The 26,091-nt window shown below is 42.1% G+C and overlaps 1 protein-coding gene across 7 annotated transcripts in view; it reads left to right on the top strand.

Moving 5' to 3' along the window:
• MAP7 (microtubule associated protein 7) overlaps nucleotides 1-26,091 on the top strand; it is a 171,748-nt gene that overhangs the window by 82,254 nt on the left and 63,403 nt on the right. For all 7 annotated transcript variants that reach the window (XM_064598141.1, XM_054505564.2, XM_045865610.3 and 4 more), the window contains exon 2: nucleotides 24,026-24,124. In XM_064598141.1, coding sequence (XP_064454211.1) covers nucleotides 24,026-24,124 — 99 coding nt within the window. The remainder of the gene's footprint in view (nucleotides 1-24,025; nucleotides 24,125-26,091) is intronic.

Below are 26,091 nucleotides of genomic sequence, written 5' to 3'. Positions count from 1 at the left end.
AAAATGGTATCAAATTTCTAAGAAACATAGTAAAAACACATCACTATTCTGTACCACAGAAAATTGCATAAAGAGATGGCTCCTATTGCCATTGACTCTGCCATACAAATTCTGAATAAGTTTCAGTAGCTTGTGTTGAGTTTGTATAATTTAGCTTATAACAATTGCCTTTCCAGAGAGTCAAAAGGACAAATGAGTCCCCCAGAATGACTCAGACTTTATTGTTTCTGGAAAATTTCACCATAAAGCAAGAAAAAGTATGAAGTGTCAGTACATGTCAGTATAAACAATCAGCCATGTCATACTTGTGATTTTGTAACCAAGAAGTCTCACCTAATTTTTTAATGCAAATAAGTATTAATTTGTGCTTTATGACAATGACATCAATATGGATAGACAGGCAAAACAAACCTTTTTATTTGTGTAAGGGGTAGAAAAACTTTTCTTCTACCCTCTTAGGTATAGTTCCTGAGGCTTGCAAATTAAACTGCTCAAAGACATATTAACTGGAGAAAAGCATATGATTCTCTACCGATGTTAGTATTTTTACATGCATGGGGGCTTCACACAACTGAAGTGAAAACCCGAAGAGACTTTTAAACCCAGAGGCTTTATACCACCCTAATAAGGTGGGTAAGTAGTAGAGAAGTGACTAGACAAAGGAAAGCAGGTTTGGGCATCTAGGGGAAAGGCCCATTGTGGGAAAGTAACTATGTAGGAGAAACTAATGGTAGGTAAGGGTTATTTATTTAGTAAGATTTGTGAGGCAGACTCATGTCGTCTCTGGTGTTAAGTCATTCTCTTCTGGAAAAGAAGAGCACCTTTACAAATGGAAATTTGTCACTTTCACAAGGTGAAATTTATGGCTTGCTTTTAGGCAGAAAGGAGGTGGGCAGAGAGTTCCTCCTATGTCCGTTTCTCAGTTGCCCCCAGCTCAAAATAATCAATACACCTGGGTGGCTCAGTCGTTAAGCATCTGCCTTTGGCTCAGGTCATGATCCCAGGGTCCTGGGATCGAGCCCCACATCGGGCTCTCTGCTCAGTGGAGAGCCTGCTTCTCCCTCTCCCACTCCCCCTGCTTGTGTTCCCTCTCTCGCTGTCTCTCTCTCTGTCAAATAAATAAATAAAATCTGAAAAAAAATAATACACCAAAGTAGCATCTTTGGAGATGGTATATCCTGATCTCCTTCCTTTACATAAAACAAGGCCCTGCTCTCAGAGTTTTTCTTGCCTTGCTCTCAGGCAGCTCCTTTTCAGGAGCAGTGCATTTTCTCCTTGTTCCTTGTTCCTTTGGTGACACTTCAAAGGTTTTTACACCCACCATGAACCACGTATCATTCAGGATGCGTGAGTGGTGAGCCTTTCTCACAGTAGTAGGAGAAGGGAAATGTGAAAAGCAAGGTGAAAAGGGTTTTAGGGAAAAAGTCTGGAGATTCATTTCCTTAAAGCCCTCCATGTCCATGTGCTGCCTTACATGAAGGTTCATAACCAGGAGTTTATGCGGAAAATAATTGCATCTTTATTTCCAGTAATGTCTTCTGGAAACTGAGCATTTCCTTTAATTATGAATGTGAGCAACAAACCTACAGTAGCGTCAGCATCAATTGAAATCAGATATTTTCATGTCACAGTATCAGATATCTTAAAAGGTAATTTAAATTGATCTCAGCTTTGAGAAATCATGGCAGTTATTAAACATGCCCCTAGATTTTATGTAATGGACTAATAAGGTAGCACATTACATTTAAATATGGTTGTATTTTTTTGTAGTGTTGTGTATTTGAATTTATGCACTTGAAAATACTATCCTGAGAAGGGATCCAACCTAACCTTTGCCAAAGGAATCCAAAGCAGAAAAGTTGAAATCCTGGTGTGGAATACCTTCATGTGCCCTCAGGAGTATGCATGTCCTGATTTGCAAGCTGCTGAAAGGGAAAGGCTGAAGCCCACCAACTCTTAAACTATGAGTCCGGGACACCCAGAATGAAAAACATGAAAAATCACTTAAGCCTGGGGGAGACAATCCTAAGTTAAATTCTGTAATCCATGGGCTCTAAATCAGGGATGTACATCAGACTCCTTTAGGGAGCTATTTAAAAAATACACAGCTAACAAGGTGCCTGGGTGGCTCAGTTGGGCATTTGGCTCCCTGCTCAGTGGGGAGTCTGCTTGTCCCCTTGCCCTTCCCCACCACCACCACTCAGCTCATGCTCTCTGTCTCTTTCTCTCTGAAATAAAATCTTTAAAAATAATAAACAAACAAACACAGCTAAGCCTTATGCCTCAGGATTACAATTCAGCAGGTCTGGGTGGGGCCTGGGCATCTCTGTATTACAAGCCCATAGGTGATCATACAAACCTTCAAATGAGAATGGAGTGCTTTGAAAGCTTGTTCTGTAAGGACTATTTTAAGGATCATATTTTTAAAGATTGAGGTTTAATTGAAAAAAATTCATGGCCAGAAATGGGGAATTTACAACTACTTAAAAGCCATCTTCTACTATGGCAGCCAGTGGGGGGGAGGGGGGGAGGAGGGGGCAGTCCTTGACCATCAATCCATCAGTCCCTGAGGGCCATGAAACTTTCTGAAGCTACAGGTAACATTTTTCAAGGTAAGAGATTGATGGCTTTCCTGAGATTTACAACAGTATTTCAGATCTTTAAAAGGGGCAGGAGGAGTCAGGAAATAGCTTCCCGTATACGGAGATAGTAAAATTGAATTGTTAGATACTAAGTAAACAGTTATGAGAACATCATTTCTGTGAGAAAAGCACTGAATTACAGCTCTATTTAATATTTACTCTTAATTTTATTACAGAATTTATTTTATTCCTGAAATCAGAATACTTTTTTTTTTTTTTTTGCAACAAAAGTACAGCATCATAGGGTGGCAGATAAGTGGGATTTTTAAATATTTATTTATTTGAGAGAGAGAGAGCACACGCACGTGAGGGGCAGAGTGAGAGAATCTTCAAGCAGACTCACTGCTAAGCATGGAGCCCAAGGCAGGGCTGATTCCAGGACCCATGAGATCATGACCTGAGCTGAAACTAAGAGTTGGATGAATGGCTCCCACAGTTCTTGCTCTTATTATTGTTACTAACATTATATTTTTTCCTCTATGGTGGTTCTATCTCACTTCCTTTTTTATTTTTATTTTTTAAGATTTTATTTATTTATTTGAGAGAGAGAGAGTGAGCACGAGAGGGGGGAGTGGGAGAGGGAGAAGCAGACTCCCCGCCGAGCAGGAAGCCCAATGCGGGGCTTGATCCCAGGACCCCGGGATCACGACCCGAGCTGAACGACTGAGCCACCCAGGCGCCCCTATAATCAACATTTTTGACGCTGCACGGTACTAGGATAGTTCTTCTAGCTTTTATAGTCAGCTTAAACTTTTTGTGTAAAGTTGAGTTTTACAGAAGGGCAAAAAAAAATTTTCTCCTAGTGAAATGAGAATCAACAGATTTTGCAAGCTGGTTTAGAGTAATTTCCGGATCAATGGAAATTGAAATGTGTTGCTAGCAGGTGTTGTAGTGTAGACCACTAGGAAATGACTGCGTTCGGTCTGCATTTCTAAAAATTTAGATGAAATGGTCTTTCTTACATGCAAACTTAGCTAAATGATCCCTGATCGGTTTGAATCAGATCAGTATTGGTTATTTGTAGAACCCGAGCCTGGACGGTTCTATACTGAGGCCTGCAAGTGGCCGTGAGTTTTAGGGAACTGCTCACAGAGATGGTGCTTGCTGTACTCCAGGGGAAGAACTGTGCAACATGGCGATACGTCAGCTAACTAAACGTTTGGGGACAAAACTGTCTGGCTTCTGGGCATCTCTGTGGAGTGGGCCAAGGGCCCTGGGGAAGGAGGTAGGGAAGCCCCCACTCTGTCCATACTGAGTGAGTACTGAGAAGCTATCGCTGGGACAGGCCTCTCATGAGTGGGCTCCAGACCTTATCCAGATCAATTTGCAAGGAATTTGAGGGGGGCTGATTGTACTCTCATGATGGGAAGTGGCAACATCTCCACATAGACTGCACAGTGTGGCAGGGGATCAGTGGAGGGAGGAAGGGATGGGGCAAGGGAGCAGTTTGATGAAAATTAGATAATAGAATATACCTTCTGCATTTTTTTTTGCTGTAGGCAGTAATGTTTCTGATAAATATATGTTATTGCAAAAACTTTTTTTTTTTTTTTGCTGTAGGCAGTAATGTTTCTGACAAATATATGTCATTGCAAAAACTTTTTTTTTTTTTGCTATAGAGAGATGATTCTACCAGATATACAAGTAAAATGTCAGTTACCCCCAGAGCTCTCAGAAGTTCACCTGTTGAACCCACCCGGTCTAGCCCAGCACAGTGCAAGTTTAGGTGGAAGACTTAAAAATCAGCCTTGATGATGAAGATAGAACACAGTGATGTCATTCGTATTTATTTCTGTCTCTCTGTATTGTGTAGTTATACCTTCAGGTCGCTAATGCTCATACAGCTGGGGTGGATGTCTTATTATAGAGGGTAGACATTAATACAGCAAAAATTATATATAACTGGTTATTAAGTGCAGAGACCTAAATCATCATTTTTAATGTCCACATACTACTTTAATGTGATCTTTTTATGATTAAAATGTTCTAAAATCAATTTGGTGAGATTTAGAAAGAGAAAGCAAATGTTTCCTTGTGTGAAACACATGTCTCAGTAATGAGACAACATGAGCTATTTTTTCATCCTTCCTATTCCTGCTGCGAGGGGAGTAAATACTTGTCCACAGTGTTTTCAGTGATGAGAAAGGTTGTCTCTCAGACATATGAAAAATAGGGCTTGGGGGCATCTCGGTGGTACAGTTGGTTGAGCATCCAACTCTTGGTTTTGGCTTGGGTCGTGATCTCAGGATTGTGGAATCGAGCCCTGCATCAGGCTCTGTGCTCCGCGCAGAGTCTGCTTGGGATTCTCTCTCCCTCTGCCCCTCCCCTCTGTCTCTCTCTCTGAATGGATAAATCTTTTTTTTTTTAAAAATCAGTTTTTGTCAAACATCATTAGTTCCAATATTTTTGCTACTGAATATTTGTTTACAAAGTCAAGTTCAGCCTGCCTGCTAGAAAAATCTTGCCTAAATAAAATTGAATAGCAATCCAGAGGTGCTAAATTGAGAAACATATGAATGACTGTTTCTAAGACAAGATATTTTAAAAAATCTAAATGACTAATTATACTTATTAGGTGAACTTCCTTTCTCAGCTAGCTCTAAAACATGATCACCTATGACCCTTACCTTATACATATTTGCTAGACTATTGTAATGTTTAAAAAAACAGCAATTCCTGGGGCGCCTGGGTAGCTCAGTTGGTTAAGCAACTGCCTTCGGCTCAGGTCATGATCCTGGAGTCCCGGGATCGAGTCCCGCATCGGACTCCCCGCTCAGCGGGGAGTCTGCTTCTCCCTCTGATCCTCCCCCTCTCATGCTCTCTGTCTCCCATTCTCTCTCTCAGATAAATAAATAAAAAATCTTTAAAAAAAAAAAAAAACCCAGCAATTCCTGATGTTATATGGGTTCATTTGTAAATTGCCTGGCTGAAAGCTGGAACACACCTTCACATTATTAAAATACTGCATGTGGAACTGGTAACACAAAAAGCCAATTTCACCTATTAATATAGTAATGCTGTCGTAGAATCTCCATGAAACAAATATGCCCAGAATTATTATTCAACACCTTCCAAACCTGTACTAATGGTAAAATAATCCACCCTCAAATTGTTCATATTCTGTTTTGAAAGCTAATGTTCTCTCCCTCTCTCAGTCCCTGCTCCCTACCCCATCCTCATCATTTTTCTCCTTCCTTAATCTACATGGAGACTAAACTCAGTATTACAACTTCTCTCTCCTTCACTCTTTACAAAAAGCATGCACCCTTTTGCACATTTTCTAAGGTTTTTCATTGCTATAAAACAGTAGGTAAAATAACAAGGTTTGAAGAAGTCTTGGGTTTATACTTCATCTGTAAACTAAAAAGAAACCATATTGCTATATTATTCATGGACTGTTCCTGGTACATCCAGGAAAAGTGTCAGGTTTGAGGGAGTGCTCAGAGACTGCAGGGAGATTCATTCACATTTCATTAGAAATCTCAGACAGTTCAGGGGGCCCGGGTGGCTCATTCGGTTAAGGGTCCTATTCTTGGTTTCGGCTCAGGTCATGATCTCAGGGTCCTGGGATGGAACCCCGAGTCAAGGCTCCACGCTCAGCGCAGACTCTACTGGAGATTATCTCCCTCTCCCTCTGTTCTTCCTGCTTCTGCTCTCATTCTCTCTCTCTCTCTCAAATAAATAAATGAAATCTTAAAAAAAAAAAAAAGAAAGCTCAGACAGTTCTTTACGTATTTTCCTTTCTCACAGTGACTCTGCTGGAATTTTGAACACAACTGGTTGTCTAGGAGCAGGTTCTTGGGTAAAGAGCGGGTCCAGTGACCAATATGGCGCTCCCTGGGATGGAAGGAAGACAACCTGGCTGACAATAGCTCCTTCCTCCCCACCTCCACTGAGGGTTTGTTTATTGTTTTTCCCTTCTTCCGGGGGGAGCTAGCTGTGCAGGTTTACCCTCTCAGTCTCCCTTACCCTCCTGGCTTCTCCAACTGCTCTAGATACCAGCTCCCACATGGAGACTGTCAGGTGAGAAATGGTCACATAAAATGCGTTCCCAAGGCACTTAGAAGAAAGGAGTCAGTTTATCAGCTTAGTTTTGGCTTAGCCCTTGATGACCCTGAAGGCCCTATAGCTTAGGCAGACTTAGAATGTGTAATTGGATTCTCTTGTTTGAAATGGATGTAGCATACTTGAAATGAATATAGGTATTGGAAAATAAGCATATCAGTTGCACTCTATAAACTGCTGAGTCACTAGCGCTCCACCCTGCGAAGAGCCTTTCCGTCTGGCCAGGCCTTGCTGCCTGCCACACAGTCATCTTTGTGCTTTGGGGAGTTGCAGAACTCCGTGGAACTGCTCCTTGTCTTTCAGGCTGGCATCCTTTCCTTTTGTTGATTTTGCTTTCATTAATTACTACATTTAGATATTTGATAGGTTCCAAAATCGGAGATCCTCTGTTTGGGAACATTTTGAGTAGGGCAAGTTAAAGAAATCCAACAAATAAGATGCCATGTCCAGTGAAAAGATAATAAAAAGGTGAGCAGGGCGCCTGGGTGGCTCAGTTGGTTAAGCGACTGCCTTCGGCTCAGGTCATGATCCTGGAGTCCTGAGATCGAGTCCCGCATCGGGCTCCCTGCTCAGCGGGGAGTCTGCTTCTTCCTCTGACTCTCCCTGCTCTCATGCTCTCTCTCTATCATTATCTCTCTCAATAAATAAATAAAAATCTTAAAAAAAAAAGGTGTTTTCCAAGAGTGAGAAATGGGACAAATGGGGAGATGTTCAAAGAGTTTACAGATTCAATTGTGCAGGATGAATAAGTTCTGGAAATCTAATGTACAGTATGGTGATTATAATGAATAATGTATCGTATACTTGAAGTTTGCTAAGAGAGTTGATCTCAAGTGTCCTCACTATCAAAAATATAGTAACTGTGAGGGGCGCCTGGGTGGCTCAGTTGGTTAAGGGACTGCCTTCGGCTCAGGTCATGATCCTGGAGTCCCGGGATCGAGTCCCGCATCGGGTTCCCTGCTCGGCAGGGAGCCTGCTTCTCCCTCTGACCCTCCCCCCTCTCATGCTCTCTCTCTCATTCTCTCTCTCAAATAAATAAATAAAATCTTTAAAAAAAAATTAAAAAAATAAAAAGGTGAGCAGAACAGCGTGCTTTAAATCTCACCCCTTCTTTCCTGCGGAGGACTTGAAGAAATGCTTTGTCATCTAAGTCCCTTTTCTTGGCCTGCGTCTCTGGTACTTAGAGCCAACCAAAGTCCTGGCTTAATCACATTTCTTTGCACTCCAGGGTGATCATCTCAATTACTGAATAGATTTGCATGTATGTTCAGACCACAACCACACATCGCCGAAAGTCAGTGGCAGTGTGAGTCCCAACACAGCGTGTGTGTGGAGCCCCCAGGGTGGGCGTCAGCGCTGTCCCCCCCAGTCTGCCCCCACTGGCCGATGCTCAGAGCGGGGAGCAGCTTCAGCATTCTGCTCTCCTCAACTCTCCCTGGCCTAAAAGTCTGTGATTCCGGCTTCGAAGGGCGCTCTGGCTGGCCAGGCCGTGTTCTACCCTTCTGCTGCACTGCTCCATTTCCTATGCAGAGAAGGTGCCAGAGAAGCAATTCAATCCCAGCCCAGCCCACAGTGTCTGCCACCAGAGGTGGCAGAAGCCACCACTTGAACCGATACAGGTTTGGTTTGCAAAACTGGGAGAGAAGAAGTGGTAAATGTACCCACGTAGAACAAAACCTAATCTTGAAGTTTCTGATCAGCCCTAACACTGTGGCTCCTTGTGGACCCCATTCCTGCTTTTCCCACTAGAGCAAAGCTACCTTGGAGGTGGGTTTTGTTTTGTTTTGTGTTGTTTGGGTAGTCCTCTTCCTTGGAAGTGGTTGCCTTCTCAGTGGTGTCCAGACCAGCAGAAGCAAAGAGGCTTAAACTGCAGGAGATGAATACACCAACTCCAGGGGCGAAGGAGCAGGTACTGGTGTTAATATAGGAAGGCTAATAGCACTCAGGGCCCCGGTTTCACACATTGACGAACATGCAGAGAATTGCACGTTACAGAAAAGGTGAGACAAGGATAGCTGATGACTGTGGGCATGTACTGCAAATGGTGGGATGCACTGCAGTGAACAAAGGAACTGGAAAAGTAGGCAAAGTAAAATCACCAAATGAGAAAAGAAAGGGACCAAAGAGTAAGTAGCATGATGCTTTGAATAAATAGAAAGCAAATACATGTGAATGCAGAAACTTTTTTTTCCAGAAATAAAAGAGGGAGGGAAGAGGCTTTTTCTTTTTATTTTACAGCTTTATGTACCATTTGAATTTCCTAACCACTTGATAGACATTTCTTTTTTAAGATTAAAAAAAAAAAATGGGTTATCCAGGTGATGGGATTATAGGCCTTGCAATTTCTGTCTTCATAGTCTTTCTGTAGTATAGAAAAGCTAATAGATTTTTTTTTTAAAGATTTTTATTTTTATTTACTTGAGAGAGAGAGAGCAGGGGGAGGAGCAGAGGGAGAGGGAGAAGCAGACTCCGTGCTGAGCACAGAGCCTGACACGGGGCCCGATCCCAGGACCCTGAGATCATGACCTGAGCCGAACTCAAGAGTCAGCTGCAGGGCACCTGGGTGGCTCAGTCATTAAGCGTCTGCCTTCAGCTCAGGTCATGATCCCACGGTCCTGGGATGGAGCCCCACGTCGGGCTCTCTGCTCAGTGGAGAGCCTGCTTCTCCCTCTCCCACTCCCCCTGCTTGTGTTCCCTCTCTCACTGTCTCTCTCTCTGTCAAATAAATAAATAAATAAAATCTTAAAAAAAAAAAAAAAAAGTTGGCTGCTTAACCAACTGAGCCACCAAGGCACTCCAGTAGATATGGGTTTTTTAAATAAAATTAAGCTAAATCAGTTGAAATTTTTATAGGCAAGTGTGGACTTAATATCTGCTGTGATGCTACCTTTATAGACTAGCTGACAGAAGGTAATGTCTTACTGTAACCAGTCTGTGAGTCCACTGCAATGAGTAAGCAGTTGGATAGAGGGCCCTAGGATGCTAGCAAGAGCTATTCTAGATAACCAGCTTTGCTGGGGGAATCCTTCATATTCTTTTCAGAAAGCCACTGGTTTAGGGCACCTGGGTGGCTCAGTCGTTAAGCGTCTGCCTTCAGCTCAGGTCATGATCCCAGGGTCCTGGGATCGAGTCCCGCATTGGGCTCCCTGCTCAGCAGGGAGTCTGCTTCTCCCTCTCCTACTCCCCCTGCTTGTGTTCCTGCTCTCGCTATCTCTCTCTGTCAAATAAATAAATAAAATCTTAAAAAAAAAAAAAAGAAAGCCACTGGTTTCTAAATTTTTTGGAGCTGATTTCTATCACAGATGATGTTATTAAAACCCTGATCTGGGGGCACCTGGGTGGCTCAGTTGGTTAAGCATCTGCTCCCCCAGCTCAGGTCATGATCCTCGAGTCCCGGGATCAAGTCCCACATCAGGTTCCCTGCTCAGTGGGGAGTCTGCTTCTCCCTCTGACCCTACCCCCTCTCATGCACTCTCTATCTCTCACTCTCTCAAATAAATAAGATCTTAAAAAAAAAAACAACCCTGATCTGGCATCCTTTATTTTTTTTTCTCCTGACTTTGTTCTTCTGCTCCTTTCAAAACTAAATGCTGATCTGCTTTAATATGATGAGCCAGCACCTGTTTTGCTTTCTGACGTCTGGAAGAAATCAGAATACGTAAGATTCATGATGTATCAAATAAAAGGGGTCAATAGGAAGTATGCACAGTCCCTCGATGTGTCGAGCCTGCTTTTGAATGCCTTGAATGAAAAGCCACCATCTAATCACCACCTAGTTTTGTACGAATTGTTTTTTCCTAGGTAGTCCACACATTGTCCTTGGTGGCCTTTTATTGTTCCCATTCCCTCACTTCACATCAAATCTTCTGCTTTTTCTGAGTCTCCCCCACCTCCAAAGCCCATCTCGGATCTCACCTCCAGCCTCAGCGCTGTCTGCCTAGGACTGAGGTGTTGCGTGTTGCAGGCTAGAGGAAGTGGAAGCTGGAAGGGTAGGCTGGGACCAAATTTTGGAGGTATTTGGTAGGCTAAGGTGCATGCTTGGACCTCATTCTGTAGTTAGTGGAAACTGTCAGTTTAGAGATTGCTTTTAATTGTGAGTACTGAATAAGAAAACAACAGTGATTTAAACAAATTTGGAGTTTTCTTTTTTCTTACCTACAGGAAATATGGAAGTAAACAGTACAGCGGTTCAAAGATGTCAGGGCCAGGTGTCCGTTACTGCCTTAGCTTTTCCCTCATGACAGCTTCCTGGTTACAAGGCAAATGCTCTACCTTGAACATCATACCCATGTTCAAGACAGGAACAAAAGGCAGAGTGAGGAGCCATGCTACCCGAGTCCTCTTCCCCTTTAAGGAGCATTCCCGCAAACCCAGCCTAACAATTGCAGTGTTCACCTTCTTGGCCAGAGCTGTGCCTTGTGGCCAATTAGGGCTCTGCTAGAAAAGAAGCCTTGTGGGGCGCCTGGGTGGCTCAGTCATTAAGCATCTGCCTTTGGCTCGGTCATGATCCCAGCGTCCTGGGATCGAGCCCCACATCGGGCTCCCTGCTCCGCAGGAAGCCTGCTTCTCCCTCTCCCACTCCCCCTGCTTGTGTTCCCTCTCTCGCTTTCTCTCTCTCACTGTCTCTCTTTCTGTCAAAATAAATAAATAAAATATCTTTTAAAAAAATAAAAGAAAAGAAGCCTTGTCTAGACCTTTATTAGGAAGCAAGCATGGAACAACACAGTTTGCCTATGCAAATGGCCAGTATGAATTTCCAAGAGAGAAATGCTGGAGCAAACATTTCCCCAATTGTGTTTTTGTTTTGTTTTTTTTACTATAAAGCACAGTTATTTATTTATTTTTTTTTTTGCCCTGCTTCCTGTGACATGAGCAGTATTTGGAACTTGTGGAAACATACATCCTAAAAACGACATAAGATGGAATGAAATCAAGTACCAGACGATTGTGGGTCAGACTTGGGAGCGTAGTAGAAGTCAGGGAAGGAAAAGTGTCGGAAAAACTTGAAAAGATTTCATGAGAAAGAGACCTGAGCGGGGCTATGAGAAATGGATGGGACTCTCTACCATGCTATAATGGCGGATGCATGACTTCTCTGTTGTCAAATCCCAAAACAACACTCAGAGTGAGCTCTGTGAACTGTGGACTTTGGGTGATAATGATACGTTGTGAACTGTGGACTTAGAGATTCATTGAACTGTGATAATGATATGTCTGTGTAGGTTCACTGATTGAAATAAATGTACCACTCTAGGGGCGCCTGGGTGGCTCAGTCGTTAAGCGTCTGCCTTCGGCTCAGGTCATGATCCCAGGGTCCTGGGATCGAGCCCCGCATCGGGCTCCCTGCTCCACGGGAAGCCTGCTTCTCCTTCTCCCACTCCCCCTGCTTGTGTTCCCTCTCTCACTGTCTCTATCTCTCTCTCTCTGTTAAATAAGTAAATAAAATCTTTTTAAAAAAAAATGTACCACTCTAGTGCAGGATTTTGACAGGGGGAGAGGTTGTGCATATGGGGAGGTGGGGGGCACATGGGAATGTCTCTGAACTCTCCACTCCATTTGGTGTGGACCTGAAACTTCTGTAAAAAAATAAAAGCTATTAAGGAAGGAAGGAAGGAAAGAAAGAAGGTAGGAAGGAAAGAAAGATAGATAGGTAGATTGGATTTAAACAGTGGAAGAGATGGTGAGGCTGGTGTTCCAGCGAGAGGGGGAAAACGAACAAGGACACAGACGTACAGATGACTGCAGCGTAGGACAGCATGGTGAGATGGGTTTGCCCCTAATTTTAAACAACCTTGAGGTTAAACATTCACTTGTTACTCGAAAGGAATTGGAATAATCTTAACCTTCCATTTTTTACCACTCATTCCTATTGCATTTTTCTGAGTTTGCATAAGAAAATTTAAAGTCAAGTATTTTACTATTATGTTGTGCAGAGGAGGAAGAGTTAATTATTGATATTCTGCAGCCTTGTATATACGTGTTTTTTCCACAGATGAAACTCAGTTGATTAATATTCATAGGATTAAAATTACGCTCATTTCTTTGCAAAACTGGTATTTAAAACTGACTCTGTTGTTTATTTGGGATTTTAAGAACTATACGTCTTCGGGCGCCTGGGTGGCTCAGTTGGTTAAGCAACTGCTTTCGGCTCAGGTCATGATCCTGGAGTCCCGGGATCGAGTCCCGCATCGGGCTCCCTGCTCAGCAGGGAGTCTGCTTCTCCCTCTCCCGCTCCCCCCTCTTGTGCTCTCTCTCTCTCACTCTCTCTCTAAAATAAATAAATAAAAAATTAAAAAAAAAAAAGAACTATACGTCTTCTACCTTGATCATTTTATTTTGCATTTAAGTATGAAAGCTGTTATATTTTGTGGCCTATAGTAATCATTTTGTAAAATACTGGTATTAGCAATTTTAGTTTTCTTCTTAAAAGTAAATCATTATCCTGCTAAAAGTAAAAGCACCTTCTTTCAGTTGGTTACTTTAATTAAGCAGAGTAATGAAGTTGAGTTCTAATTATTTTTCCCCAAGTTATTTAACTAGTTGCTTTTAATTACACATTGAATTTCATTGAATTTGGTCTAATTTGATAAGCTCCCTATCCAGCTGTTGAAACTTAGAAAATTAGCTACAGTCTCCGTAATTTACCGTTTCTCAGTGTAAATGGAAAACTTTCAATACGGTTAGGCTTTCCCACTCCTTTCTGTACTTTGCCCTGATCTTTGCTTCATCATAAACATTATTCATATTATGGAACAGAGCTCCTTCGTGTAGTAGCTAGCATTGTGACTGGTGATAGATCACCGAGAAGGTCCATCACCCATGGGGATGAAGAGGCTTGCCCTTTAATCTGGTTTATATTAATGCAGGCGGAAGATACAGCCTTTTCTGTTCTATTTATAATGTTGCCATCTGGCTGAAGGAAGGTTTTTGCTTGTTTTATTTATTGGTTTTTAGATAAAAGTGTTTTGGGTTGGAGTTAAAGTATGTAATGTTTGCTCCTGTCAGCTGTGTCAGAAGGAGTTTGTACCATGAATCAGATAGCTGCTTTTATTGGTAAACAAAGTAGCTTAAGAAGTGATTCCCAATCATTTATACGCAAAAAATTGGTGGAACACGTGCTTTTCTAAAATCCGGTTTTCTTCATTTCAGCTAAAATGGATGTTTGTCTTTTTAGCAGACTACCAAAACAAATCTATTAAATTGCTTTGGGGAAAATGTTGGGGTTTACAAATCTCTCAAAGCTGAAATGTTTGTTTTGTAGCCTTTCTGGTATTTCCAGCAAAGGCTATAATGTTTTCATGCTTCTTCCCCTGCAGTATAGGCAATAGTCTGTTGTATTTGGAGTCTGTCACTCTAATTCCTATGATAGTCTAAGTGATACTGAACAGACCTTTCTGTTACATGGCTGCAAACGCAGTGATTTGATTTTGAGGCTTGCCTGATGTCACGTCAAAACCATCCTAGAATTACATTGTTTTCTGTTTTTTTCCTGGCATGGAGTGAACATGACTATAATCTGACCATTCTTTTGGTCACCTTTTCTCTACAGTCTTAGCAGGCATCAAAAAACGAACAAATGTACACTTTTTCTTGTTACCTGTCATGAATACTTTTTCTTTCGGGGCCTTGGCCCCAGTTTTGCTCAGGGTACACCACCCACCATCCAGCCGTTCCCTCATTCCCTTCTTCAAGTATTTATTCAGTGTCACACAGGTGCCAGATAGGGAGCTAGCCACTAAAGATGGAGATCCTGTGGGTGAAAATCACGGGCCCTGCCCTCAGATTGCCCCGGTCGAGTAGAGCATTATCTCAGAACTGCGCCTGACCGAGTGTCAAAGACAAAATGGACAGAATGCCTCAAGTTCCATTTAACTGGACAGCAGCTGTGGTTCTTTAAGCTCAAAACACAATGGCTGTGATTAGAGCTCTTTGGAGACAACAAGTAGCCCACTCCTTATCCCTTAATTCCGGTAACCTGTTTTGACAGAATGATCTTTTGGTGTTATTTAAGTAATATTTACACTATTCCTGTCATATGTAATTTAACAAAAAACAGAATTTTTGGTGAAAAGTTATGGGTATGTCAGTATTTTTGACGTGGACATTTCGGTGCAATTGCCTCAACTTTCCTTTGGAAGTAGATGGACTATAAATTATTAATAAATGACTCTGTGTGTCTGTCCCATTCTTCATGCCTTCACGTTATAGTTAGGATGAGGAGTAATGTTTCTGGTGCATTCTGTTCCCATGGATCACATAACTGTACACAATGCTGGATTGTATTTATAAAATCAGTGTCTTTGTGTTGGGTTTGTATTATCTCAGTATTGGACAAATTTCTTTGTCTTTTGGTTGACTATCCCTTTCTATCACAGTCATAAATTTTTCATTTTTTTCATTACGCAGAAATGAAGTAATCAGAAGGTGACTTTCAGTCACTGTTCATTGTTGCTGAATAAGCTCCCCCTAAACTTAAAGATCTCCACGTGGTCTTATAAGCCTCTGGTGCAATCTGTTGTAGCCACCAAGTCACAACTTTTTGTTCTGTCTGGAGAGCATGAAATACAAAGAAAAAGTAAAAATTGAATTGTTTCTGTCAGAATGAATAAGGACGAAATGGGAGACTCCGAGATGCATTATCAAATATTCTTAATTGCATTTGTTTTTACAGCAAGAAATGAGCAACAGATTGTTGAGTAAATGGTTCCTTGTCCTTATTGCTATGTCAGATTTAACGTGGCTGGATTTTATTTATTTTTTGAATATTTTATTTATTTGTTTAACACAGAGAGCACAAGCAGGGGGAGCAGGAGAGGGAGAAGCAGACTCCCCGCTCAGCAAGGAGCCCGATGCGGGGCTCGATCCCAGGACCCTGGCATCATGATCTGAGCTGAAGGCAGACACTTAACCGACTGAGCCACCCAGGCGCCCCCGTGTCTGGATTTTAGACCATAGCACAAAGTGGATTTATTCTGGCATAGAAGGGCAAGTTAGAGTCTGCACTGTTTCCCGGCATCTGTAGTTACACATGTTGCCAGCAAGCAACGCCTATAAATCTACATAGTGAGGTGGCTGCTTCCCTATCCTGTGGTGACCTGTGAAAGATTAAACACCCCAGTGAGCCTCTGCCCACATTTTATTTCCTTGACCCTCCTGCAAAATGACCTTCAGAACAGCCCGCTTGTTTCCCAGCCAGGCACATTTCCTCCATTCTGTATTTCCTCATCCTACCCACCATCCTTGCTCCACGGAGGTGGCGGCTGGGGTCCCATTTCCTGCAGGAGTTGAAGCAGAGGGGACGCTGAGGGCTCAGGGAGGTTCCCTGTGTGGTGGCACCTCGCTGCCCTGGGCTCTGTCTTGGATGGCCACAGTGACGACTCTTCCAGTTCTGTGATGCAAGGACAGGCATGGTTTTCACCGTGGTCACCGGAGTCACCGTTTCCCCTTGAGGGTCAGATACTTATCTCTTGATACCTGTTAAGGGGAAATGGGAAGATCTGAAAAAATTGTTAAATGATACAGAAAGCAGAATTCTTAAGATGTGTGGTTTTAGCCTGGTTTCCTTTTGTTGTTTTCATTAAGCTGATAAGCACTTTTTATATATATATATACACTTCCAGCAGGCTTGTTATAGGCTTCACTTTGTGTTTACCCAGAGTCCACTGAAGCTGTAGTAGCTCACCCACCAGAAGTCCCGCATGACATACTCCAGTGACTTTCATTGCCTTCAGGGTCAAGTCCAAACTCTTGGAATTCAGGGAGGCATTGACCTCAGCCTGCTTGTCTTATTTTTAACTGCCTACCTTCTTAAACCTGCTGTTCGACTGCACAGTGCCCTGATTATCTTCTTTTTTTTTTAATTGCCTAGGTAGTCTTGCTCATGGCCTCTAGCCAGAAGTATTCTCTGCTTTACTCTTCACTTATACAGACTCTCTCCATTCTCCAAAATTGTTATCCAGTGAAGTTTTATATCACTACTACCCCCTTAGCACCTTCTCCCACCTCTGAATCTCTATAATACTGTCTGCATCATTTATTTGGTTATCCATGCTCTGTGGTATATTGATTTTTTAAAAACTAAACAGATCCATTGCTACAATTTCATGCGTTTTTATGTTGTCTCTTCCAAAAGTTCATAAGCATCTTGCAAGTAGATGTTGTGTCCTTTGATCTTTGTGTTCTTAGTGCCCAGCACAGTGGCTGGCCCATGAGAATATCTGTAAATGTTTATTGAAAAAATTATTTAGAGCACCTGGGTGGTGCAGTCAGTTAGGCATCTGACTCTTGGTCTTGACTCAGGTCAGGATCGCAGGGTCATGAGCTCAAGCACAGAGTCGGCTTGAGATTTTTTTCTCCCTCTCCTGCACCTCCCTCTTGTGCTTGCTCTCTCTCTCAAATAAATCTTTTAAAAGTTTTTTTTAAAAAAAGAAAAAATTATTTAACATTTCTGAGCCTGGGAATGTAGTAGTTCCATTGATACTAAGACTAACATCAAGGTTGGCTGATTTTGTGAGGACAGTTAGTTCACCTTTTGACATAGTTTCCAGTGATCACAGAGAAACAGGAGCATAGGTTCCCTAAAGGTGGGAGACAAACTGTATTTGAGAGAGCATATTTGTAAATGCACTTGAAAATGACTGACGTCGAGAGCGTGCTTCAGGCCATAAGAGACCACTTTTCTGAAGAGAAGAGAAATTACTCGGGGAATCAGAAGGTCCAAAACACAGTTTGAAGAAGTAACCTAGAATTAAGGGTTCAGGAAATGAAAAGTGGTAGAAGGAGACACATTAATATTTCTTCCCAGTACTGAGCACGAGGTGTCCCCCAAGTCAGGTGCTGTCTGAGCAATGCTAGTAGAAGAAAACAAGGGAAAGCAGGACATTGAACCCAGGTTTGTCTAGTGCCAACTCCCATGACCTCCATCATTCCTTTAATTTCACATTGTATTATGAGGAACTTAAACTGAGAAGCTCTCCATCCTGTGGAATAATCAGAAGAGTCATTAGAGAAGGTTGCCTTATGGCCTCATTCTAATGCAAATTTCATAAATAATGTTGGATAAAACCTTGAAGATCTGTGTTACAATACTCCTGGCAGCTCTATTAGAATAAAATTTAACGGTCAAGTAAATAAGCAAAAGGATGATAAAGTAGAAAATTTTAGGTGAAACACTGAATTGCCTGAAAACTACTCTGTAATCACTCTCTGTTACATTTTTAAACCAATAACATTCTTCAATTGCCACAACAGTGTTCTGCAGCCACATTTTTCAAATAAGTGATTTGTTTAGTGTGTCTGGGGTCTGTCAAGACCACCCAGGGTCTGTGATTTACTAGGAAGACTCAGGACTCAGCATGGAGTCAGACTCGTGGCTAAGATTTATTGGAGCAAAACCAGGCCTTCCTAAAGAGAGCTCTCTGACACCTGCTGTGTGAAGTCTTTTCTGCACAGGTAACCTGAAACTATTAAGTTGAGACCTATGAAGTTGCAGTATTCAACCATTTTTTTACTACAAAAATGGCAATTGTCAGGATGCCTGGGTGGCCCAGTCCGTTAAGCGTCTGCCTTTGGCTCAGGTCATGATCCCAGGATCCTTGGATCGAGTCCTTGCTCGGCACGGAGCCTACTTCTCCCTCTGCCCCTTCCCATGCTCCCTCCCTCTCTCTCTCAAATAAATAAATAAAATCTTTAAAAAAAAAAAAAAGAAAAAAGGCAATTGCCTGTGGTTCAACTCTCTTTTACTCTCTCCCAAAGCTGTTCGTGTACCCTGAGCTGCATGTCTGCCAAGTCCAACTGAACAATATAGCAAAGAAGAACCCATACAGAGCTGGGCCTAATGGCTAAACTCTATTAAAAATAGTGACAGAAAGGGGCACCCGGGTACCTCAGTCGGTTTAGCGCCTAACTCTTAATTTCAGCTCAGGTCATGATCTCAGTCAGGGTCAGGAGGTCGAGCCCCATGTTGCACTCAGCACAGAGTCTGCTTGAAATTCACTCTCCCCCTCCCCCTCTTCCTCTGCCCCTCCCCCTGCTCATGTGTGCCCATGTACTCTCTCTCTCTCAAATAAATCTTTTTAAAAAATAGTAACAGAAATACATTATCCTTGTAGACATCAAGACCACATATCATTCAGTGAGATTTAAACTCAGGATGGTTCCTAAGATTGTAGTCCTAAATGTCTTATTAGAGTAAGCTTTTTTTTTTTTTTTTTACTAAATTAAGCATTTGTTGAACCAATTATTCTGATCAGTTGAGAAAGACTCTTCAACCAGACCATAGAGCCAAAAATAGAAACAAAGCAGTGAGAACCCTTGCCCTTTATGGGAAGACATGGCAAGGAATGCAATGAATCGTAGAGGATATGGATTTTAGGGGCTCATTTGTGGCACTTACTGGAGCTGCAGGATTTTTACTGGATGAAAGCTCCAAATGTCTGCCATCTCTATATTTTGTTTCAGAGCAGTTTAGAGGGAGACAGAGCCCCAGACCACAAGGGTGCTTGCTTCTCTGCATCCTTCCTCTTGTCTTTAACATTCTCACATGTGACACTAATGGAATAAAGCTTTCAAGCTAGCAGGAAGGTCAATAGAGATTTTATAAGGCTAGCAAAGACTTATTGAGCATCATGGTATATGACTCAGTTTTCTTTATGAAAAATGAAAGAGATTCAAATTAATACTGGAAAGTCACCTGAGTCATTTAAAAAATGGTATTTTTGAATGGTGAAATAAAAAATGGTATATTCAATCCTGTCTGCTAGTTACCTAGGATTTCCAGTTTTTTAAATGTTGGAAATCTTAAATAAATTACTTCCATCATGTTCTCAAATAGTGAAATTCCCTGTACTTTGTTTAAAAAAATAATAGTAAGATTTTATTTCCCATTATTATAATGGAGGGTTTGGGGTGGTTGTTGTTGTTGTTGTTTTAAAGATTTTATTTATTGGGGCGCCTGGGTGGCTCAGTTGGTTAAGCGACTGCCTTCGGCTCAGGTCATGATCCTGGAGTCCCTGGATCGAGTCCCGCATCGGGCTCCCTGCTCGGCAGGGAGTCTGCTTCTCCCTCTGACCCTCCCCCCTCTCTTGTGCTCTCTCTCTCTCATTCTCTGTCTCAAATAAATAAATAAAATCTTTAAAAAAAAAAAGATTTTATTTATTTATTTGACAGAGAGAGATCACAAGTAGGCAGACAGACAGGCAGAAGGAGAGGGAGAAGCAGACTCCCCACTGAGCAGAGAGCCCGACATGGGGCTCCATCCCAGGCCCCTGGGATCATGACCCGAGCCAAAGACAGACACTTAGCAAGACTGAGCCACTCAGGTGCCCGTTGTTGTTTTCTAAAAGCTCATATTTATTTAATGCAATGGTAACTTGAAGGGCATTCAGTCTCCTGAAACTGTCACCTAAGTCCCAGAAACACTGAGGATTGCCTCTTCCAAAGCCAGGCTGTACCCTAAAAACCATACCAATAAGCCCAGCCTACTTGAGGGCCCCCAGGAGGTGTGATTGTAGCTGAGTCGGAAACCTCTGAGGACAGCAGCTGAGCCAGACTTCGCACCCCAGGACCCTGTCACCAACTTGACATAGGTTTACTTTCCCCATTAGTTCTGCATGAGCAAAGCCCTGGGAAAACAGAAACCGTTTCCCACATTTGTGTAGGGAATAAAGAGAGCCAATAAAATGCTTTCTACCAGTTACTGAGCATTGTGGTGGGTCCAGTGCTCTCACTAATTTTCACAACCCTGGAAGTAAGTGTTGTCCCTCTTTACAGATGGGAAAATTAAGGCTGAGAGGTGATGTGCTGAGAATTCACACCCCGTTAAGGGCACAGCCAGGTCAGCTGACTCCAAAGCACACACCACCGCCTCAAAACTTCCAAACACACTGCTACACCATGCCAAGAGCCCCAAGTGCCGTGGTTGAGGGAGGCCCAGACCTCAGTGGAAGAGCGAAAGAGAGAAAACGAATGTGTTAGACATCTGTTGTATTCTAAGCTCTGTGGCACATTCTTCCCATGCATCTTCTCCACTAATCCTCGCATCTTCCCAGCAGCCCTGTGAGGGAGGCCGTATCCTCCCCCCACCACCCCCCCAGCCCCGCAACCTACTCAGAGAGGTCAAACTTTCTGAAGGTCACCTGAGCCCAGATCTGTTTGAGTTTATGTCTTCCGTCTTATCACGAGTGTTAACCAGAGAGGTTTTCGGAGAAATAAAGATTCTTACAGTGGTGGAAGGAAAAGTGGACTGATAGAAAAGTGGAAAGATAACCTGAAAATGTTAGATGAATGTCTAACCTAAAGGGTAGACATTAACAATTATTTATAAATTATTATTGTTAGAATTATAACTTATAATCTTGGACTAAACAGACTGACCATTTTTAAAATTTCTTTTGCTTTACTAAGTTAAGCTGTCATTTTTACATGAGCATTAAAAATTTTAAGATTTCAAATGTGTCTTGTTATGAGTAGGACCCAGAAGGTTTTCCGGGATAGCAGTGAATTCCTGAGATCCGGATGATAAGAGGGCAGGCAAATCGATGTTCAGCTAGAGCAGATCCAGTAGAAGTCAGATGTAGATAAATTGGGATTCAAGTAACCAGACCTGCAGTTTAATTCAAGTATATTTTTTACATTTAAATTTCAAGATGATAAAACAAACTATAGCTCTTCCCTCCCCCCCCACCGCCCCTGAAAAAAAAAGCTCTTATCAGAGATTATTTGGACAAGTCACTTGGACTGAACATGTCTTACAGTCTTTTTAATCTCCTTCATGGTGGACTGTTACATAATAGTTAGGATTGATGTTTGTTGTCAGGACCTGGGGGCCCTTCAGATATGCAATCACCAGAGAAAGATTAAATTATGTCATATATACCAAGGCAAGAAAGAAATGAATACATTTGAAATTCTAAACAAATCGTTCTCATTCTTTTTCAGTTAACTAAAAATAATAAATAGCAGACCCATAAATAGCTTACTAATTAAGGCTTTACTTATTGTGTGCTGGAGGTAGCTCTATAACAAAAAGGAAAATTATAATCATAGTACTCCAAATATGTGATACATTCTACTTCTTTCTGTTATGTTTCTTAACAACTTCTTTTTTTTTTTTTTAAAGATTTTATTTATTTATTTGACAGAGAGAGACACAGCGAGAGAGGGAACACAAGCAGGGGGAGGGGGAGAGGGAGAAGCAGGCTTCCCACCGAGCAGGGAGCCCGATGCGGGGCTTGATCCCAGGACCCTGGGATCATGACCTGAGCCAAAGGCAGACGCTTAACCGACTGAGCCACCCAGGCGCCCCCTCTTAACAACTTCTTTATGAGCAATTTTAATAAGATTAACTTGCAGAATAAGGAGGAAGGTGTTTCTTTTTTTTCAATTTATTTATTTTAGAGAGAGAGAGAGCACAAGCATGAGTGGGAGGGGAAGATGGAGAGCGAGAGAGAATCTCAAGCAGACCCTCCACTGAGCACAGAGCCTGTCGAAGGGCTTGATCTCACCACCCTGAGATCATGACCTGAGAAATCAAGAGTCAGATGCTTAACTGACTGAGCCACCCAGGCGCCCCATTATCTACAATTTTCCAAGCTAATACTATATGTAACTGAGAGAGAGCCACAAAGATTCGGTGTATTCCTCATTTAGAGGTCAAAGGTAAATTTAGGGAATATTTTTTTTTAGTAATTTCTTCTTAGTACATCTTGGGAATAGTTTTTAAATTTAGTTTCTTAAAGCATAATTATTATCACACCTTTTCAGGTTCAAAAACTTTGAGGCAGTCATTCCTATTTTCTAGATAATGTCCAATTTCCAAAGCCTAATGGAGAGAGAATATGTACTATGTCAGGGGCAAGGGCTGCAAACAAAGCAGGGGAAGGAGTGCAAAGTGCTGAGTGATGGGGGTGCTATTTTAAACAATTCAAGGGGATTCTCTAATGTCTTATATAAGCAGAGTCACAGAGGAAGTGAAATCCATGTGGGTTTCACAGACAAAAACGTTTCAAGTCCATGTAAAGTTCTGGGATGGACTAAGCCAGGATGACTAGAACAGAGTAATTAAGAGGGAAAGGGGTACCTTTTGGGCCATGATGGAGACCTTAGGTTTTACTCGGAGCAGGATGGGAGCTATCGGAGAGCTTTGAGCAGAGGAGTCACGACTTATGTTTTAAGGGGATCACTCTGGCTACTAAGATGAAAACAGACTAAAGGTGGTCAGTGGGAGGATCATGTGGACTGGGTAAGAGGATATTGTAGTCACACAGGGAAGAGATGATTAGAAAGGCAGCAGGAGAGGTGGTAAAATGTTTTATAAGGTAGAGGTGAAAGAACTTACTAACACATTGAGCATGAGAAGTGACAAGTCAAGGATGAGTCCAGGGTTTGGGGCATGATCAGCTGGAAGGGTAGAATTGCCTCAGTTGGTGGAGAGGACTGGGCAGAGCAGGTTTTAAGGCAGAGAGTAGGAGGCAGAAACTCATGGGCTTGGTTTTTGACATGATTTGTATCTGAGACAGTAGCAGACATCTTTTAAATATCCTTTGAAATACACTGAAGTAATATGAGTAAAGCGACGCCTGGGTGGGCGCAGTGCGTTAAGCATCTGCCTTCAGCTCAGGTCATGACTCCGGGGTCCTGGGATCGAGCCCCGCATCGGGCTCCCTGCTCAGCGGGAAGCCTGCTGCTCCCTCTCCCTCTGCCTGCCACTCCCCTGCTCATGTGCGCGCGCTCTCTCTCTGACAAATAAATAAAATCTTAAAAATATATATATGGGTAAAGAAAGTAATATGTTTACAGTATGGGATCCTGTACTTGACGTAACCAGAGAATTACCTGGTATTTCTGCCCTTCATTTCTTTCCTAGAATACATTTCCCTTAGTCTCTTTAATAATCTTTGTTATGGAACTTTTGTCAGAGGCTTTATCAAAATCCTAGTAAATTTTATGTCCTGGCTCCTTTCTGGTGACCCACGTAGTTATGTTCTTGGAATTTTGGGTTCCTAATGCATGAACTTTCTAAGTACTAAGATCAGAGACTTTGGATACCAGTCATGCTTCCCCGTGCTTGCTTTATGTATGAACTGGGGCCACCCTGGAACATGCTACTTCTGTACGATCAGTCGAGCCATGGACCTTGAGTTTTGAATGCGTCCTTCCCACAGAACCGGCAAGAGTTGTAACAGCCTCATCTTTTTATTTCCCGAATCTAGCTTAGTACCTGATACAGAGGTTCACAGTAAATGTTGAATAGGTGAATGTTTCTGAATCAATTTTAAGAAACTAAATATGGTCTTTTCTCTTTTGTCTCATTTGTATAGCGCCTGAAAGCTACAAAGTGCAAGATAAGAAAATTGCTGCCTCCAGCCGGCCCTCTGCTATTTCAGGACAAAATAGCAACTACTCAGGAAATAAGCCAGGTACTCCGCGTGGCATTTACGGTAGAAAAAAAGGTTATCCCTAAAGCCTAAGGCGGGCTAGAATTTAGGAGAGCTTAGTTCCAGTCCTGCTACCAAAACACAGACAACTCATACTGGCTTTTATAAGTTTAAGTCCGAGACCCTCTTAAAGCCTTGATTTTCTCTTTTTAAAATGGAGATTCAAACACATGCCCTGCTCACCTCCCAGAATCATTTTGACAATCAGGGAGATGATGCAGGTGGGTGCATTGTTTACTATCAAGCAATGTATAAGAGGTAATCATTTTCCTATTCTTTTTTGAAATGATGTGTACGACACAATTTTTTGTACCTGTGTGCCCAGCATTATTGCATATCTTTTTTGTGACATTTTCAAAAGCCATTTAAGGAAATCTTCACACGTAGCAAAGCTGGTACAGAGTTACATTTTTGTTCTCTATTTTCTGCAGTGATTGTACACCTACACAGTAATTTCATTTAATAGCCTGTGATTCATGGTCTGTTCCACTCAGTGATACAAAGAAGCAAACAGCCTGTAAACATAAACAGTTGAATAGACAATGCAGTTGCTTCCAAGTATCCAGCAGCCATTGTGTGGCCCTTGGGAGAGACCACTGTCCAGTATGATGGTAAACAAGCCAAGGAAGGCAAAGACAAATTGAACCCCCATGAAGGCCTTGGAAGCCTACTTCGTGCAGCATCCAAGACCGAAGTCATTCAAGAACAGTGAATCAGTGAGAATAAAGATGAAAAATAACTCTTTCTAGCCGCAGAGAAAACATTCCCCCATTATACCTAGTTTATGGGGGTGGCGGGGTTCCATGTGGGGAAAGATCTTAACAGAGCAGATAAATCTGGCTTGTTGCTTAAAAGAAGGACAACTAACAAGTACTATTGCATGGACTGCATGAGCGGCCATTAATGGAAAATGATATGTAGTTTCAGTGGAATTTTAATTAACAGGCTGAGATTCCCCCACTTAATTTGCCTTTCATCCATTCATTTATCCACCTACCACTCAGCCACCATCTACTACTTACTGAGTAATTGTCCTGTGCCTGGGACCGTGACAGGTACTGGATGAGCAAAGCAGGGCCCCTGTGTTCCCAGGCCTTATTTTAGTGGACTTGGGTTCCTTGTATTCAAGTGAGGATCCTTTAGCATGAAAACCTCATTTGTTTTACCATGAGAATTGAACATTCGCTACATGGTATATGCTGTTTTTCCCTTGTTTTGACTCTATTCCCTGTGCTGTACCTTTTATCCTTGTGACTTACTCATTGCATAACTGGAAGTCTATACCTTGCACTCCCCTCACCCATTCTGCCCATTCCTCCCCACCCCTCACCTCTCTGGCAATCATTGAGATTGTGCCTTTTGAGCATCATGTGTCTCCTTTCTTGTATATATATAAATAAGCAGAGGTACATATGAAGGTCTCCCTTTTAAAACCACCATGTTGTTTTCCTTAGTGTCTCCAAAGGATGATAGAAGAGATTTCATGTTGGAGGGCTAGGCTTGAGTAAAACCTTTTAATTTTATGAGATATAAGTCATGGGAATGTCTGACTAGAGCAGTTTATTAATTTTCATTCTCTGGAACTTGGGGGGTGGGGAGGAGTAAAGTAAGTACTAAATTTTTGAATATTTTGAGTATTGCCCTCAACCTGATATGGGCATTCTGACCAAATGATTTCTCGGGGTCTCTTTTAACCCAGTAAATTTTACTTAAATGTCTTTCCATCCTTAACCTTCTGATAACTTAAAATTCATTGGAATACTCTAGAACATCTCTTTGATGTTAATAACATTCAAGTTGTTAATATTTTATCCTTAAAACATGTATAGAAGGCCCTTGTGGTTTATAAGTGTGGGCATAATATGTCTCGTGTTAACTGGGAAAGACCAGTACTCTCAGCTGTGAATACTTGGACCCAGACTGAAAGAGACCATTTGTAAAGTCACCGA

This window comes from Mirounga angustirostris, unplaced genomic scaffold (genome assembly GCF_029215605.1).
Source record: "Mirounga angustirostris isolate CCGP_5_RB_7025 unplaced genomic scaffold, mMirAng1.0.hap1 SCAF_8, whole genome shotgun sequence".
NCBI classification, from domain to species: Eukaryota; Metazoa; Chordata; class Mammalia; order Carnivora; family Phocidae; genus Mirounga; species Mirounga angustirostris.
The sequence above is the reverse complement of the archived record's forward strand: the minus strand, read 5'-3'. Positions and strand labels throughout refer to the sequence as shown.